General features: G+C 41.6%; 1 protein-coding gene across 2 annotated transcripts in view; it reads left to right on the top strand.

Moving 5' to 3' along the window:
• Nucleotides 1-20,192, top strand: part of LOC141429542 (parapinopsin-like) — a gene marked incomplete in the record, with an annotated part of 194,628 nt that overhangs the window by 143,806 nt on the left and 30,630 nt on the right. For both annotated transcript variants that reach the window (XM_074089888.1, XM_074089887.1), the window contains 1 exon segment: nucleotides 10,195-10,390. In XM_074089888.1, the coding sequence (XP_073945989.1) occupies nucleotides 10,195-10,390 (196 nt within the window).

Raw genomic sequence — 20,192 nt, 5'->3', positions numbered from 1 at the left:
TAGATACATACTTAAATGCATATTAAACACCCAAGACCCGAGAACAAACATTCGTATTTTTCATACAGATATCTGCCCCGACACGGGAATCGAACCCGGGACCTCAAGCTTCTTAGTCAGGTTCTCTAACCACTAGGCCATCTGGTCGTCTAAACTAACTAAACGACATACAATATGTTTAAAAAAAATGCCAAATGAAACAAGTGAAGGGATTGCTGCACTCCGTATCCCTTGGTTTCCGATAGTAAACTAATAATAATTGGTTACAATCGTGACTTACTGCGTTTAGCTTCCTCTGTTGATAAGAAAGGCGTTTTTTTTTCTTTACATGTCCCTTTTTATCAATACAGGATTTTATGTCTATCTGTCTATTTAGGTGTTTGTCAGTAACCATCTAAAATGACCCCACGCTGCGTACATTTTCGCTAGGAGAGGGGCTCTGCTAACACTGGATATTCATAGATATCCCTCGTAGAACCCTCGGCGGTTTTTTTTTGAAATCAGGTTTTCCAGCGATGGTTCTTACACATGTTTCATCACAATCGGTTTAGCCGTTTTTGAGACATTGAACTTTAAAGTGACAAAGTCGGGGATTTTCTAAGTCTTTGTTGGTTAGGTAATTGTTTTTTGAATTGTATAATGAATGTATTCTTGGTCATAATTCTAAGATATTTTCCGATACTGAGTATTTCCAAATTTCGCAGTAGTCCATTCAATTACGCCACCAATTAATTTGAAGAATAGCGAACGAATTATTTTCACAACAAACATCTCTACGGCTTTGTTAACAATAAACGGCGGAAATTGCATAACCTCTCAAGTAATGTTGCCGTCAAATCAACGCCCACGCACGTTGGAAATGCTAGCAGGTTGCCCAACACGTAAGAAAATAAAAAAAATGTAAGACCGGTGTGTTGAACACAGGCCTCCCATGAGGTAGGTATATGAATACCTCCAATTGCTTCGGTTGGAAGCGGCCTATATCCACCATGCACCCGCGGCTTTCCCCAGGTCATCCGTCTACCTAATGAGGGCTATCGCGTATGGATTCGCCACTAGAGGCGCTAGTGTAGCGTGAGGTTTCCGAAATGTCAAATCTCATAGTTTTTGGGTGAGTTACGCGGGTTTATTTATAATTAGAATAATTTTGTGAATATTTTGCAATATCTGAAATTAATTATGGCAAATATGCGTTCCGGTGCAATGAATGGGTGTGTCTTGAGACAGTTTTGTCTTTCGGAAACCTTTGTCCTCCCTTTTTTCCGAACAAAACGGGGACTATGCAACACTGTGGCATGCTCGATATTTTTATGGTACGGTTTTAAGGTGTATTAAATATGATTTTAATCTAAACTTTGTTTTCACGCTCGCAATAACAGACTTTGAAAGCCAACAGTGCGCCATCTAGTGAGACAAAAAACGATAGCCCTCATTAGCTTGGCTATGTTAGGCCGGTTACACACTGCGAATTTTAACAGCGATACAAACACAGGTTCATCAACCTGTATCGAGAGAATACGCCTTATACTTACTACGAATTATTACACTCGAGACTTGACAATACGGTATTTGACAACTCCTGATTTTGCCATTCTTAATATTATTATGAAAATATAGATATACAGATAGTGTTTAGCGAAGAGAAAATTTAAATCGGTTGAAAATTGGATTTATAGTGATTTTTGAAAAATCTATATACCTGTCTCTTTCTCAAACGCTTTTCTTTATGCAGCAAGTATGGCGCTACTGGCGTGTGACGTCACATGCCAGTATGCCTTTCTCTGTCTAATCTTGAATTTCATTTATAACTTTGTTATTTGTAAAGGTAGCTTAAAAATTGTTTTTCTATTCGATAATTTAATTTATAAAATATATAAGTGCAAAATAGTCAAATACCGTAATTTATTACTATTGAAAACAATAATGTTGATAATCATAATAACCATTATTAATTCTGTCCAACGTCGATCAACATATATAGATCAGACGTTTTCAACCGGTGTACCGCGGCACACGGTGTGCCGCGTATATTTTCAGGTGTGCCGCGATTGCCGCGAAGTGTACGTGTAACAACTGACACGTGGCGTATGCGATTCGTACCTAAAGGTGTGAACGAGACCCTATTATTAATAAGCCTCCGCTGTCCGTTATGTTATAGACATAATATTATGCGTATACTGTACGGTACTTTACGCCCCAGTCCAACTCGCACTTGGCTATTTTTAGGGTTCCGTAGCCTAAATGGCAAAAACGGAACCCTTATAGTTTCGCGATGTCTGTCTGTCCGTCCGCGGCTTTGTTCAGGGACTATCAATGTCAGAAAGCTGTAATTTTGCACGAAATAATTATGTAAACTATGCTGACAAATGGTACAATAAATATTTTAGATTACTTCCCATAGACATAAAGTGGGGTGTTTTTTTTTCTCATCCGACCTTATAGTGTGGGATATCGTTGGATAGGTATTTTAGGGAGTTGCTAAGACGGTTTTTCGATTTAGTGATTTAGAAATGACATATCAAATTTACGTCTCACTGCTGGGCACAGGGTTCTTCTCAGAATTAGAGGCCTCGGGCTTTAATTTCTATGTGGCCCAGTTCCGATAGGGAAATTTATAAACACCATCGAATTACTTCAAAGAGGGGTGCGGCCTTCATCACAATGTTTTCCTTCACCGTAAAACTCGCTCGTGAACATGAATATGTGATTTCGCACATAAATTCCGAAAAACTCAAAGGTAAAGTCAGCATCAAAAGTAGCCAGCCCCGGGTCTAAGTGGGGGCAAACCGGGGCATTTGCCCCAGGCGGCAGCTTCATGGGGGCGCCAAATCCTTGAGACAAGAAATGAAGAAAAATGCTACTCATTGGCAGTTTTAACAGTTGTTCTCAAACACTGAAGGGAGGGGGCGCCACCATCAAGGTTTTGCCCCGGTTCGAAAAAATCGTAGATCCGGGGCTGGTAGCTGCTCACTAAACTCCATGCAAGATTGCTAATGTGTCAATGCGACAGAGTAAAAAAGTGGTCCCCTACTTTTGATGCTGACTGTACGTGCTCGGGTTTAAACCTACTGTAGATACAGCTCGCTTAACTAAACATAAATACAATTATCTAAAACAAATAAAAAATAACAACACAATCATGGTGAAGGGAGCAAATTTCTTTGAAAATAGGAAAAAGCTGTCCTGAGTAAAGAATAATCCATCAATATCTCATTGTGTGTCGAACCCGAGTAATGGATCTCACTTTGCACTAAGCACCTGGAAGTCCGAGCTTTGCTTTGAGATATTATTATAATAGAGTGTCCCATGTACGATAAACTTACGGGGTGCATAGACGGGGAGGTCATATACCGAAGAAAGAAAATTACCTTGGTAAGTGGCACCGTTTTGGTTGTTAGGATTTTTGTTTTTGTCTTTTAATGTAAAATTTAAATTATTTTATTATTTTAAAAGTTATTATAATAATGTGTTCATATTTATGTCAGTAGGTAACTTTAGTTTTTCTTCGAATATCTAATTCCATCCCGCCAAGAAACTCTCCAATCTCTAATCCAATCTCTCCATCTCAGGAAGATAATCTACTTACTTAGTTACTTTTTTTGCGAATTGCGAATGAATAATTCTTATTTTTATTTTACTAAAGCTTTCTCCATAAAAATACAGGTAGGTAAGTTAAGTATTGCTATCTGCATTTTGTGGTTTGTAAATCCATAGTTCGCTAGTTTACATCAGATTCGAAGGACCATATTGCGAGTTGTTATTGGGAGTTGTTTTGTTGCTTAATTGTTATAGGTAGAGTTAATGTCATTAATGTCTAATTTTGTGAAAATCACGCGTCTTCGTGAATGGCACTAAGTAATATGAATGAAAGAACTGACCCTAGGAAATCAAGAATTAATTACTTTTCTTAAAGTATGTGCTTGCACACAATATAAGTTGTATCCACCAGATAGAGAAAGAACTAAACTTTTACAATGTGTATGCAGATTTCAGTGAATGAATAAGAGAACTAGGTTTTTATGTGTTTGGTATTCCAACAAGGATCATTTAGCTGACTTTTGCTGCTCAAAATTGTCCTCTAATGAACAAAGCCATATTTGAAAAACAACTAAGCACCTCTATTGCTAAGAAGCCGTGGTGGCCTAGTGGTTTGACCTATCGCCTCGCAAGCAGACGTTCGTGGGTTCAAACCCCGGCCCGCACCTCTGAGTTTTTCGATATTCATGTGCTAAATGACGTTTGAAATTTACCACGAGCTTTACGGTGAAGGAAAACATCGTGAGGAAACCTGCACACACCTGTGAAGTAATTAAATTGTGTGAAGTTCCCAGTCCGCACTGGGCCCGCGTGGGGACTACGGCCCAAGCCCTGTCATTCTGAGAGGAGGCCTGTGCCCAGCAGTGGGACGTATATAGGCTGGGATAATGACGATTGCTAAAGAAACTAAAGTACATTGCAGTTTCATCCATGTATGTACTAAAGCCTCGTTAAAATACTAGATAAAAAAAAGTTTCATCCATCCAGTACAAATATTGCCCGTTTGGTACAGGAAATAGGATAGGTACAACTGCTATAATTTCTTCCAGAACAATAGTTCCGCATCACGTAGGCAATCTGCTCCTGACAACAATAGTTGCAGATAGTTTGTTCCTCCTACCCAGCACTTTAATCTGGATGTGTCTGTATGACAGCCCCCCTCTCACTCCCCCTTGACATTGTTCATGGACGTCCGACTCATAATAATTGTAAATAGTATGGATTCTGCAAATGACAGGTAAGGTTAGCGCCTGTCTTCGTGAACTCGCGTGATCTTGTAAGGAAGTGATTGCTTTAATTTTTAATACATTTTGATTCGCTCTTTTGATGTAATACGTATTAAAGCAAGTTCATCATCATTATGTCAGCCGAAAGACGTCCACTGCTGGACATAGGCCTCCCCCAAGGCTCTCCACTCAGACCGGTCTTGTGCTTTCCGCATCGACCGCGATCCCGCGATCTTAACCAGGTCGTCGCTCCATCTTGTTGGGGGCCTACTGACAGCTCGTCTCCCGGTTCGCGGACGCCATTCGAGAACCTTCAGACCCCATCGGCCATCGTTCCTGCGAGCAATGTGCCCCGCCCACTGGCAATTAAATTTTAAATCAAGTTAAGAGTATTTTTAAATTTTATTATAGTGTGTAAAGGAGTTGAAATAAAGAAACTTATATACATTTTTACCGGTAGGCATGATGAATACAAGCTCTCTTCTACGTACGTAGAGTGATAAATCTGATAATGCGACAGAGTAATAGAGTGACCAGCTGCTTTTGATGCTGACTGTACATGCAGACTATAACTATGGAAGAGCGGTGCCTCCTGACACAGCCTTTATCAAGCTTAAAAGTAAGCTCCAGCCATTAAACAAAGTTATGTACAAATTGTTATTGAAAATAAAGTATTTTGCTTTTGATTTTCTACATGGAATTCAGATGTCGAGATGAATTTTCGGATAAATCGCATGATATTGTGGGTGTTGTGGATCGAAATAATTATTTAAAATAAATAAATATCCAGTCCCAAACTAAGCAAAGCTTGTAGTATGGGTACTAGGCAACGGATAAATACTTAAGATAAATCCATGCGTATATTATATACCTACTTATTAAAGCATCCTAGCCTCGAGAACAAACACTCGTTTTATTAGTGTAATTGGTGTGCGTGCACAATTCGCACTTGACAGGATCTCTTAGAATTCTCCTCGCGCGCTATCGAACAGATCTAAAACACATTGAAAATTTATTGGAGTTCCATATAACGTTGAAAATCGGCATTCTTGCCGACAGGAAAAGTAATATTAGACTTACACTGACGTGGTGAATTCCTCCGGGAAGGGAGCACTGCCGACCTAAATCCTCGAGGCACTGAGCTATTATTAGTCACCAGTGCAGTGTGTTTCAAACATTTAGGGGCTGTTTCACCATCCATTGATTAGTGTTAACTGACGGTTAAATGTGATGCCGTCTCCGTCTATTCGAACAAAACAAATATATACCCCATAAACAAAAATATTTTTTGACTTAGTATTTTATCTACACACATAAAACTTACCTATGCGTTCGAAAACCGGGAATTATGACCAGCATAAAGATAAACTTTTTCGTTAGTACTAAACAATTTCTTGTCGTGCCAATATTGTTTTGACATTTAAATGTAAATTTTGCCTTGTGTTGCAAAGATTAGTTTGTTTTGTTTATAATAAGTATGAGTGAAGATAAAGCGCTGGCAGGCCTCCCACCTGGTGAACTAATGACATTGTGAGAGTTGCGGAAAACTGAGAGGATGCAATGTGGCGTCCTAAGGGGGAGACCTTGTTGTATGCAAATACGACACGATCGACGGAACTTGCACGATTTTTCTTGCAAGTGTAAACTCGGCTTATGAGATCAAGAGCTGGGCCTTGTTACCAACGGAAGCAGTGGGCCTTCGAAGCTGTAGGTAAAAACTCTAGAATAACGGTGAATATTGAATATAAAAATAAACGTAAAATTATCTAAATATTTACCCTTCCCCTTCCTCATATGGCTAGATAACTTCTGTTAGCACCCATATACCCGCATTAAAACACGAAATAAATCATGAAACTTAATAAAAATAAACTTTATTGTAGTTAAAAAATACATGAAGCGCAGACGCTACGTTCGTTTTGATTGTATTTAGGTACGCTACTGACAAAATGACAGCGTGTGACCTTTTTTGCCAGCCCGTTGTATTGGCTAGTACTTCTATGTGTGCGTGATGTGAACGAAATAGTACCATTACAACTGGTATTTATAATACTACGCCTTGTTGCCCGCTGGGCCCTCTATGCCTCACGTACCTTGTAGCAAAGTTTTTAAAAATACTTATTAATTTAAAAATTCTAGCTATATATTTCAGCAATTTTTATCAAACATAGCTATCGACAACCGCAAAAATTCACTTTTACCTGAAAAAACTGCATCTAAATCGGTCCATCTGTTTCAGAGCTCCGATGCCACAAACAGATAGACAGACGGACATTGACATCAAACTTATAACGGAAACAAACTTAAAAAACCATGAAAGTAGAAATACGAAAGTCTCTAAAACACATTCCCTGGCGTTTGCAAGACCCCGATTTGCTTTTCGACCCCGGACTCTTCGCCCCAAACTTTGAAAACCACTGAACTAAGCACATCGAGACGTCGATGTCTCGAAACGTCCTTTACGACGGATACATCTAAAAACCTTAATCCGGCAGTCAACACAAGGATAAGGGCACTTAGCACGTGCAAAGGTTTTCTGGGAGTTTCTGGCTATCCCGTAATCAAACTTGGTCCATAAAGTGGTGGCAAAAACGTATTTTCCTTTATACGACTTTAAGTATAGGAACCATTTACACTTTCGATAACAGTCGGGTAAAAACTAGACTTGAGGGTATGGTCAAGTTAATATTTCATATTTTAGATTCCGTACCTCAAAAAAGAGGAACCATTACGTATAGCATCACTTAGTTATCCGTCTGTATGTCTATTAAAATTCTTTTTCACTTCATATTAATTTCACGGTTCCTGAAAAAAAGGGCTTGACAGATGAATTCATCAAATAAAGATCAAATAAAGTTTCGTGACAAATAAAAATGACCAAGTGCGGGTAGTTCGTGATACGAGTGCCAGTACTATTGGTGATCCAGTGCGGGTAGTTCGAAGGACTCGCGCTGCTAGGCAGACTTGACACCCCACACATCAGTCTACTCGTGACCACGGCCACTGTAATGTTGCCGAAAAGTCGAGATAAATATTACTCGTGTGTGTTAGCATGATAAGTCCCGTTGGTGGTATTTTAACTATGGATGAAAATAGTTCCCACTTCAGTCCAAGTCCTCTCAGCAGCAGGCCTGTGCCCAACAGTGGGCCGTAGATATACAGGCCGAGATGGTGAGAGATGAGAGATAGATGATGATAAAAATGATATCATTATAAAACCACTACCTGTAAAAGTATACGTAGTGGAAGAAGTTAAAACCACCACCTTTAAAAGTATACGTAGTGGAGATACGCGGTATTGACGTATAGTAGATAAGCGACTTTGCACTGTCTCCGACGATGTAAGTCGCTCAGACTATTTGCCTAGAAATAAATATTTTTGTTCTCCCACAAAAACTCCGATATGAGATATGAGGTAACTTGGAATCTAGACTTTGTCTAGTAACAGCAAAGTTGGGATTCCACCTCTATACAAGTAGGTACAAAGTTACATTACCTATGCAATAATATGCCCATAATAAGCCGAAATGTATTTTACTAATTTCTTGTTCCGGGCAAGTTTGATATTAGCGTTAATGTATTCCTAGCGAAGCTCTACATTTGAGGTTATCAAAAACAAATGTTAAAATGGTCATCATCATCATTATATATGCCGTAAAACGTCCGCTGTTGGACAAAGCGTCCCCCATAGACCTCCAGTTGCTTCGGTTGGAAGCGGCTCGCATCCACTGTGAATCCGCGGTAATCACCAGGTCATCCGTCCAACTCGTTGGTCTCGTTGGTTACATGTAATAACCCTCCTTCTTCGCAGTCGGGTAAAAATAGTAGCCCAGTTCAATATCAAGAATTTTCGTAGCTGTCGACTTCGTCGACTAAAGAATACGGATTTGAATGATTCATCATCATCATGTCAGCCGAAAGACGTCCACTGCTGGACATGGGCCTCCACTCAGACCAGTCTTGTGCTTTCCGCATCCACCGCGATCCTTAACCAGGTCATCGCTCTATCTTGTTGGAGGCCACTCGAGAAACCTTTGAATGATGATGATTTGAATGATTGCTGTTCTGTAAAGACCAAACCACTTAGAATAAATTGAAGCTCAAAGTTTGACTTGGCCAGTTATTAGTTAGTTAGTTTGAAAATTGACGACCACGACCACTCGTTAACCCGTCGAGTGCCAAGCTCTAAAAAATGTATGTGGCGCTCAAGAAATTTCTCCAACCAAAAGTTTTTTTGGAACCTACAACCACAAAGTCAAACCACAGTCAAAACACCGTTGTGTGCACAGGTGTGCGCACACGGCGTTCGACAGGTTAGGAGTGTAATGACTTAGAAGGACACTGATGTTTAATCGACCGGTCAAAACGCGTGAACATTCGCCCAAACTACGTCCCTAAGAAAGTAACGAGGTCTGGTGAACTTTACAAAACAATAATTCACTCTGCTAAGTTTTTAGACTAGTAAGTAAATATATAAATTAACAAGTAATGCTGCAAATTTTTATAAAATAAGCGTGCATAAAATGTGAATTTAATTTTAAAATAATCTACGCGTTTTTGTTGCTCGTTGCCATAAAAACAAATTCAAGAAGCTTTTAATTAAATTTCAAAGATGCCTGCACCTACCAAAGTGGGGCCTCTGTAATAAAAAAATAAATGAAAAGCTTGCTTTATGAATGTTTAGTTAGACCTGTAAAAAAATGTGTAAGTTGCATTATATTGTGAGGCCGTAAAAATTAATTATTGAATATTTGAAATATTTTTAAACAAGCGTTACAGAACGATTACTTGGAATTCACACTTGACAGATGGGCGTGCCTTCAGTCAATTTAATTTAATTTAAAAGAAAAAAAAATCAGGTTATTTTGGAACTAGAGTGTTTTGAGAACTATGCATTATGAGAATGAAGTATTACGCCACCTACAGGTGAACACAATTTGGGGTATTTTGGGAAAGGTGTATTTTGGGACTAGTTCTCAATGGTTCTCGTGTAAATCGAGAATGAGCCTTTTTGGAAATATGGTGTTTTGGGCCTAGTTTCTTATGAGAAGAGGGGCTTTCGAAATTAGAGTGTATTGACTAATAGTGCGTTTTGGGACTAGTGCATTCGCCACCGGAAAGCACACGACAACCACATTTTGTAGGCACCACAACGCAACTGCAAAATGCTGCAGCGACGTATATAGCCACTGCTTGAACGCATTTTAACGCTGCGACATGGTGTGGTTGTAGTACGTGTGAAATAACCCTTACTCCGCGAAGCGGAGCTCCTATTCCGCATAGTTGAGGCACTTTGCGCCTTGACGCAATTCTAACCTAATCTATCATTTGTAACTCGAATAACCATATACCTTAAAGGCTTGTTATTAAATATGAAAATAAATAGTACTGCAAAAAATAAGTATGATTAGTAACTATAAATTTGTTCCAGGTATTGCTTCGATAACGACTCTGACCGTACTTTCCTTCGAGCGTTATATGCTGGTGACGAGACCCTTCAGCTCGCGGCATCTCAGCGCCAAGGGGGCAGCCTGCTCCATAGTATTCATCTGGACCTACTCTTTAGCCCTAACCACTCCCCCCTTGATGGGGTGGGGGAATTACGTCAACGAGGCTGCTAATATTAGGTGGGTACCTATATAAACTTTAAATAGTTTCTATGTCTAAATACGCTACCACCAAAGGCCTTTGTATCTGTGCCAGCAAAACAAGTTTTTTTTTTATTTGACTGGATGGCAAACGAGCAAGTGGGTCTCCTGATGGTAAGAGATCACCACCGCCCATAAACATCTGCAACACCAGGGGTATTGCAGATGCGTTGCCAACCTAGAGGCCTAAGATGGGATACCTCAAGTGCCAGTTATTTCACCGGCTGTCTTCTCCACGCCGAAACACAACAGTGCAAGTACTGCTGCTTCACGGCAGGATTAGCGAGCAAGATGGTGGTAGCAATCCGGGCGGACCTTGCACAAGGTCCTACCACCTGCAATAGAAAGTGGCGGAAGTATGATATTTGTTAGTTTTTCATACGTTTTAGCAGATTCAATAAAGGTCTCTAGGCATCACCGTAATAGTAACGTGCCAGACAAAAATAATAATGATAAAAGCAATTATTGTATTTTTGGAGTCTTTTTGTATTGTTTATTTCAACACCAAATTTGTTACTTTTACGGGTACCCAGTGAAACCATATCGAAAATACAAACTGAGACATGGATGCACAGAAAAACCCGAAAAAGAGACCAGCACTGGGAATCGAACCCAGGTCCTCAGTAATCCGTGCTGCCTGCACACCCCTACACCACTGCTGGACAGGAATCTAGAAACGAATTTTTCCTATACATAATCTCAGGTTGCTTATTTCTACAATGCTACTTAAGCAGCAGCACTAGCGACATCTGTGTTTCGTCGAGAGACGTCACGTTCTTTCGGAACTAACCGCTCACCCAGACAAGAGATGTCGATGAAAAAAGCGTCAGCGAGACGGCAACATACGAAGTTCGAATGTTGCACTTCTTAGTATAGGACCAGACTTTCATTTCATTACATTTGCCGGGTCAAATATTAACCTTTACTCTAACAAGTATCGAGCTTTGCGGTGAAGGAAAACATCGTGAGGAAACCTGCACAAACCAGCGAAGCGATTCAATGGTGCGTGCGAAATTCCCAATCCGCACTGGGCCCGCGTGGGAACTATGGCCCAAGCCCTCTTGTTCTGAGAGGAGGCCTGTGCCCAGCAGTGGGACGTATATAGGCTGGGATGATGACTCTAACAAGTATAACTTACGACGGTTGGTCACGATTTCCTACCTAATAAAGCCATAAATAATACATAATCTAGATCAAAGCGATCGTACCTTCGTACCTAAAGCACAGATTACATTAAGAGTTACTACGTAACCCTAAGTTTCGTTTTTGGACGATGCGAGTTTCGTTACGTTGGTTGGCCACGACAAATATTTTTTTCATTTCTCATGATTTAATCATCATCAGCCTACAGCAGTCCACTGCTGGACATAGGCCTCTTCCATGGCGCGCCACAATACTGTATTTAGCTCCTCGCATCCATCCACCGCCAGCGACCCTCTTAAGGTCGTCCATCCAGGACGCCCTACACTACGTTTTCCTGTCCGTGGTCTCTAGCCGGTAGTACAAGCTTTGCTTAGTTTGGGACTCCCCAATTGGTGTCAAGTGTCCCAGGATATTTTTTTTTTATTTATTTATTGTACAATCTACTGCACAAATAAACGATTTCATTCAATGGCTCCTACAACGATAGCTTTTTTTAATAATAATAATAAGTGGCGAGTTGTCGTTCATTGTTGCGTTCTAAGGGGGAGGCCTTTGTTCAGCAGTGGAAAGCTGGGCAAGCTCCCCCCCCTTTCTCCTTCACTCGTCTCTGGCTTCGGCAAAATGTCGTTAGTCCAGCTGGAATCGCTCCAAATCATCCCGTCACCTCCTTTTAGGCCTACCTCTGCTCTGATGTCCGTCGCTTGGAACCCAATCAGTGGTAATTTTGGCCCAGCTCATAAAATGTATGTACGATAATCTCCTATCTCCTATTTAATCCCCTAATATATGCTTAATGTTTATGTTTAATCTTCGCTTAATTTTGAACAGTACCTAGTATATGGCTTAACAGCGAAACGAACTGAGAATTGAAATGTGTGAATAGTTATTTGGGCAATTTTAGATGTAGCTGTGCGATATATGGTCCGTGACACAAGGTCTAAGTTTGCGTGTTTCGTCTCCAACTATTTAAAGGCACTCACTTAATGAAAATGCCTATTTGTTTAGGCTTATTAGTCTTTTGGGATCGTTCGTGATTCCATTAGCTTCCGTTAGTGAGTTATATCTACCACGCAATTTGAAAGATTAAAATGTCAAGGATTAAGCAATCGTTGATTGAAAACTACCTAACTTTTAAAAATTGTAAATGCTTTTATGGTTTATGATCTGTTTATTTCAGGTAGCTCTATTTAACACGCAAAAGTAAACTAGTTCTAGTACCCATAACATTGTGCTTTGCTTTGGTCAATTGGTGTCAAATGTCCCATGATATTTCATCATCATCATCAGCCAGAAGACGTCTACTGCTGAACAATGGCCTCCCCCTTAGAACGCCACAATGAACGACCACTCGCCACTTACATCCACCCGTTGCTCGCAACTTTCGCGATCATAGGGGCGTTTTTTAAAGATTTGGCGCCCCTGGCCAGTTCGCGTTGCCACCACATTAAGTGACGATACAATATTTCATTTTAAAAAAACCGGCCAAGAGCGTGTCGGACACGCCTAAGATAGGGTTCCGTAGCCATTACGAAAAAATCAAGTAAGTTTTAGGTATATTTTGTACCTTAGGCTGCTATTTACTCTTAAACTACTAATAATTCTCAAGCAATCTTAGCCCATATAATTTTCCTTGTAAATATGATAGACTTACTACCATCCTCATTTTTTTTTTAATTTTTCCACCCAATAGTTTAGATTTTAGAGGGGGGGGGGACGCTCGATTTTAATATGGAAATTTACACTTTAAAGTTGAATATCACTGAATCGAAAAATGGTAAAACCACCTGGTTTTAAAATACCTATATAAATATATTTATAAATATTTTTGGCCTTGTCTTGCCCGGATAATACGAGACTTTATTAATTATTTATTACGATATTAATAGATGCTTTTATGAAAGCTTAGTCTTTACCCGTGGTTTCGCTTGCCGCATGTACCATTCGATTTGAAAGCGGAATTGAAATTTCTCGAATTAAACTAAATTCCCGTGGAAATTACCCATAATGAGGATTTTCATAGAGGCGAAATATCGCTAGATGGCGTTAGTATCGGAAGGTCCGTCTGACTTTTGTTTGCGATTGGCTCATTTAGTTATTTAGCCAATCACGAGCAAACATCAAACGGACCTCACGATAGGTACTAACGCCATCTAGCGATATTTCTCCTCCGTGAAACCATCATTACATCGTGGTCATCATTTGCTTGTTAGCAGCCTTGTTGAAAATACTTAGGTCTCGTAAACGGATTGTTGACTTTTCAGTCTCAAACAAAAACTCATTATTCCATTTTTTTCCAATTATTATAACAAATAATAAACCAAGGATAATTTTCAAAATACCCTACGGAATTTCCAAGAGAACTGAATTTCAATAAACAACTTTCGCTGCTCAGAAATAATTTGATCAAAAAAATAGTAAATGGAAAATAAGAGACGTAAAAATGTATTGTGTGTCGAATATGTTTTCGAGGAAAATAACCGAATTATTCAGGGCTGTAGGGAAAAGTGCTTATTTGAGCGAACAGCTATTTCATTGTGTGATATGATATGATTATTAAATCGCAACTGGTAGATAAATAGTCTCCGACACACAATGTATGAAGTATTAGTAAACAAGATGTCTTTGAATTCTCCGTTTCATTATCCGACAAAGAATGAGTCACCGACATTGCGCAAATAATTAGCGTCCTGGATGGACGACCTTAAGAGGATCGCTTGCGGCGGATGGATGCGAGGGGCTGAAGATAGTGTTGTGGTGCGCCATGGAAGAGGCCTATGTCCAGCAGTGGACTGCTGTAGGCTGATTATGATGATGATGATGATTTCAAGAGGTTCTTTAAGGGTATCTACCCATTACACCGTATCATACCATGACCCCTATCTCACCTGATGTCAAGTGCAGATGAGGCCAAAGGTGTATCTCTCTGGTTCAGTAACAGCCTATTATTTACTCTAGCCTTGTCCTCAAGGCTAATTGATATTGATATTATTATTATTTGAATATTGATTGATTATTGCTCTAGATCTAATGCCTTTAAACGAGCAATTCTTGTATACATAGAATAATAATAATAATATAATTCTTGTATTGTATAGAATCTTGTATGGGATCTCGGAAACGGCTCCAACGATTTCGATGCAATTTGGTATGTAGGGGTTTTCGGGGATGACAAATTGATCTAGCTTGGTCTTATCTCTGGAAAAACGCTTATTATAGACTTTTAGTCCAAGCAAAACTGGGTCGCCCAGGTACTTGTATTTATCCGGAAATACAGACGACGGGAGCGAATTCCATTCCTTAGCAGTTCCCATTATGAAAAATGAAGCAAACCACTTACGCGGCAGGTCATGAATTTTAAATGATAAGATAACTAGATGTTTTCTTCGTATGTAAACACATACGCGATAGAAAGCATACGAAGAAAATAGCTAAAAATGCGTGTGTTCTGACCAACCTATCTTTAGCCGCTGCGCTTCCACCCTGGCCTGGTCCTATAATACGAAGTGCAAAATTAGAACTTCGTATCTTGCTGTCTCAGTGACGCTTATATTATTTAATACGAGAGTGAGAGAGAAGGTACGATCCGAACTTCAATTTTCGAATTTCATACTAGCCACCCATGCGCATACGGACTAAACTCCACCCCGTGTGGAGTGTTGTACTCCAGACGTTCCGTGCTTTCGATGTACACTTTGTGTTGGGAGTTGCGTGGACTGTAGTGTAGGTAGAAGGAAACTGGTTCTTGATTCCTTAGCAGGTATATTTGCAGAAATTAATAAAGGACGCAATTACGACGTGACGATACCAGTAGGTGACATGAGCAGAGAGGGAAGAGAAGTGGGGGAGCCCAAAGATTACAATCATACAACTTGCAGCCTAGATTACTAAATAGTGTTACGACGGTGGGTTAGGTGCTAAACTTTGATCGTGCTTTTCGACCCATTGGAGGCGTTTTCAGTAGGCTGAAATACGGTTTCAGGCCGTTTCAGAGGATGCTCTATCACATATTAGTTTATCAAAATTTCACCCAAGTTACCGTTGTTTTCAGGCGCCTGAAACATGTTTTCAGTCCGTTTCAGGCCACCCTCTATCCGATGGCGCCATAACCTGAAAACCCGTTTTCAGGCGTTTTCAGGACCCCTTATGGGCCTCTGAAGTACATTTCAGTATATGGCGAAATTTTCAATAGGAGTGAAAGAGATAGCACGATTAGAAAGAGACAGCTATACTGAGAACATTCGAGAAGGTGTGTGACAAGGATAGCCTATATGTGTGAGAGAAACAGACTGATGATCCTGTTTCCGGAATATTCTAGTAGCTGTGTGAGAGAGATAGCACATGAAAGAGACAGACACTCTACTCGTTTCTGGAACATTCGAGATGTAGGTATGACGTCCTAGCTGGACTGTTCTCGAACTTTGTGGACCGATTCACCGGGGGTATATAAGCCGGGTGAGGTTGCGGCGGAGGACAGTTTCGAATGCGATACCGAGCGATAAACATCGAAGAGAATCAAAGCGACTTGTAAGTGAGTTTTCGAGTGCGAAATTACTGTGAACTGTTTTTAAGTGTTTTGTAAAATTAAGTAACAGTGTGAAAATAAATCCTACTCTTATTCATCGGTGTTAAAAGTGCTTTTCAATCACGAACCCACCCCACGAACGTAACATTTGGTGTCAGAAGTGGGATTGAAAATGCCGCTTACTCCGCGAGAAGAAGAGAAGGAGAGGATGCAGACCCGAAGCCGCGCCGCAGCTGGGGACCCTACAGACACCGCCGCAGCGTCAGATACAGCGGCGGCAGTATCCCAAAAGCCGGAAATAGACGTCAACGCGATTCTGGTCCTCCTGAAAGAACAAGCTAGAAGGCAGGAGGAACAAGCTAGAAGGCAGGAGGAACAAGCTAGAAGGCAGGAGGAACATGCTAGAAAGCAGGAGGAACAAGCTAGGATTCTACAGGAGGAACAAAAGAACCAGTTTGAACTCCTCCGTGAGGTACACGACGCAGCCGCAGAATGGAAAAAGGAGATGGCTGAGGTCCAGGATAAAATTGTGGCAGTTGACATTAAAGTCGAAAATCACGAAAAGCGCCTCAACGGTGTCAATGAAAAGGTAGAAGGCCACGAGAATCGCCTGCAGAAGTTGGAGATTAAGTGGCCAATGGCACCACTAGTTTATCGGGTGCACCAGCCACAGGAGGTGAAAAGTTAAAATTACCTCCATTTGATGGTACCTCTTCATGGGCCGCATACAAGCACCAATTCGAGTTGGTTGCCGAAACGAATGGCTGGAGCAAGGATTATGCAAAAACGGCACTGAGTTTGGCGCTACGGGACGAAGCTCTCACTGTCTTGGAAACGTTGGGGAAGAATAAGACATACGACCGTCTCCTTGAAGCTTTAGAAGCACGCTTCGGTGACAGTCATCTAGAGCACGTCTACAGAGCACAACTGAAGGATAGGACCCAGGGTCGTAATGAGTCATTACAAAAGTGGGCCCTAGAAATAGAGAAACTGGTCCAAAAAGCATACCAAGATTCATCCTCTTTTACGGATGGAATGCTAGTACAGACATTCATAGATGGGATTCGAGACTTTGAAGTGAGGGCTGCTGTACGACTGGGTCACCATGGGACTTTGAAGGATGCGCTTGCCCATGCCCTCGAGGTGGAAGCTGTACGCCAGGACCCAACAAGATCCTTCAGGGTGCGCGAAGTCGCTGCCAGGGAGCCGATTGCTCCACCTCGTGAAACGGGACCTCGGTGTTACAACTGCGGGGAACGAGGACACATGCAATCTGGCTGCCCGAAAAGACATTGGAGGCGACGAGACTCGGACCAAATGGAGAGGCCAGCAAGCTCTGGTAGTCCAGAGCGGCAGCAGCAGGGAAACGAGTAAAAGCCAGGACTATGGGACGAGTGCTGGCTGGTGGTCAAAATGTCCCAGTTATGATCTCCCAGGCGAATGACGGGAACAGTCTGGCTGTCAAAGGAGAAATTGGTGGAGTACCATGTCACCTTACTATCGACACCGGAGCTTCTCGGACTGTGATCAGTTCTCGACTGCTAAAACACCTGATCAGAGATCATCTAGTCCGACCAATGCATCTTCAGCTGCAAACGGCTACCGGCCAGAACATTTCCGTCCAAGGGGAGCAAGAAGTGTCAGTAAAGATTGGAGAAAAGAAGTACTGGCACAAAGTCATCATTGCTGACATCGTAGACGACTGTATTATTGGTCTAGATTTTATGAGGAAGTACGATTGTAAGATCGACTTAAAAGGCGGCGTGCTGAAATTTGGGGCTTATGAAGTTCCTATGGAGGGTGAAGTGGGTGGACATGTCTTCTGCGCTAGAAGGACTACTCTTCAACCAAGATCGCAAGCCCTAGTTCAGGTGAAGTTGCCATATGGTGTGAGACAAGGATCTCATTCCTGCGTGCTAATAGAGAAAGTAGCTGGCAGTAAGCCGTGGATACCAGCCCGCACAGTGGTAATGACGTCATCTGCAGCATTTATAAGGGTTCTTAATTTAAGTGACACTCAACACGTCCTAAGTAAAGGAACCCTTATGGGGACATGCGAGGCAATCTCTTGGATACGGAGTTGCCATGGGCCAAGCGAGAACAAGTTGCAAGAAGAAGTTGTGGATATTGGAAAATTATTGGAAAACTGCGAGAATGATCTCACGGAGGAAGAACTTCTAAAGGCGCGTAATCTACTAAAGCGCTATAGGAGTGTCTTCTCTGCACATGACAGTGATATCGGGAGAACTGGAGTAGTGCAGCACGAGATCGACACTGGAGATGTCATGCCTATTCGACAGCGACCTCGGCGAGTTCCAGTAGCTCGAGAAAAAGAAGTCAAAGACATGATTGAGGAAATGAGGAGGGACAAAGTAATAGAACCGTCAACCAGCCCTTGGTGTTCTCCGTAGTCTTGGTGAAAAAGAAGGATGGAACTATGAGATTTTGCGTTGACTATCGTAGACTCAACGACGTGACTAAGAAGGACAGTTATCCATTGCCGAGGATAGACGACACTTTGGACACTTTAAACGGCATGAAATGGTTTTCCACCTTGGATTTGAAAAGTGGCTACTGGCAAGTGGAAATTAAGGACAAAGATAAAGAGAAAACAGCCTTCTCAACTGGTAAAGGACTTTGGCAGTTTAATGTTATGCCGTTTGGGTTGTGCAATGCACCGGCAACTTTTGAGAGGTTAATGGAGCAAATACTTGCCGGCCTCCTGGGTGATACTTGCCTAGTGTATCTGGATGACATCATAATTGTAGGTAAAAATTTTGATGACCACCTTAAGAAACTGGAGCAAGTTTTGTCCAAGTTGCGTGACGCAAATTTAAAACTAAGTCCGAAGAAATGCTCATTCTTCAAGCGTAAGGTTAACTACTTGGGACATGTAATTTCATCAGAAGGCATCCAGACAGACCCTGAGAAGATAAGTGCAGTTAAGGACTGGCCAACACCGAAAGACAAGACAGCAGTGCGTGCCTTTTTAGGACTTTGCTCGTACTATCGACGATTTGTGAAGAACTTCTCGGATATAGCAAAGCCCTTGCACCAGCTGACGGAAGAGAAACGACCATTTAATTGGGATGATCAGTGTGCAGCAGCCTTCTCAGATCTCAAACAGAGACTTTGTGAAACACCGATTTTGGAATATCCCGACCCGGATAACGAGTTTGTTGTTGACACTGATGCAAGCAATACTGGCATCGGAGGAGTCTTGTCACAAAACAAAGGAGATCAGGAAGTTGTGATTGCTTATTTCAGTAAATCGTTATCGAAACCCGAGAGAAATTACTGCGTCACTCGAGAGAATTGCTGGCAGTCGTCAAAACTTTGCAGCATTTCAGCAAATATTTGCTTGGACGCAAGTTCCGAATCAGGACTGACCATGCTGCTTTAAAGTGGTTGTTAGAGTTCAAGAACCCCGAGGGTCAGGTGGCACGCTGGATCGAACAACTGCAGGAATATGACTTTTCCATCGAGCATCGAAGTGGAAAGTCACATGGAAATGCAGATGCCCTCTCCCGAAGGCCTTGTCCGGATGACTGCAAACACTGTTTAAGACAAGAGGATATAGACTGCGTGAAGATGTTGAGGACCGACACTGTTAGCGAAGAGTGGAGTGACGCAGTCATGCAAGAAGCACAACAGGAAGATCGTGACATAAAACCCATTTACGACTGGATTAACGGTGGAATGCCCAAACCAAGGTGGTGTGAAGTAGCTCCGATGAGTACAGTGACCAAGAGCTACTGCGCAATGGGAAAGTCTGATTATGCACAATGGCATACTGTGTAGGAAATGGAGTCAGCGAACGGAAAGGATGCTCACCTTCAAGTGGTCGTTACAAGAAAGAGAGTTAGCGATGTTTTAAGATCCTTTCATGATGGCATTTCCGGCGGCATCTAGGAGTAAAAAGGGACTCGATGAAGATTCGACAACGCTTTACTGGATACACTGTCGGGAAGATGTGAAGACTGGTGTAGGAAGTGTACTAGCTGCTCGTCGGTCAAGGGCCACATACACGCAGTAGAGGTGCGCTTAAAGTTATAATGTGGGGGCACCTTGGGAAAGAATGCTTTGGACGTCGCAGGCCGTCCCGATCTCTGACGC

Source organism: Choristoneura fumiferana, chromosome 7 (assembly GCF_025370935.1).
Source record: "Choristoneura fumiferana chromosome 7, NRCan_CFum_1, whole genome shotgun sequence".
Classification (NCBI taxonomy): domain Eukaryota; kingdom Metazoa; phylum Arthropoda; class Insecta; order Lepidoptera; family Tortricidae; genus Choristoneura; species Choristoneura fumiferana.
This window is presented reverse-complemented; position numbering and strand designations above follow the sequence as displayed.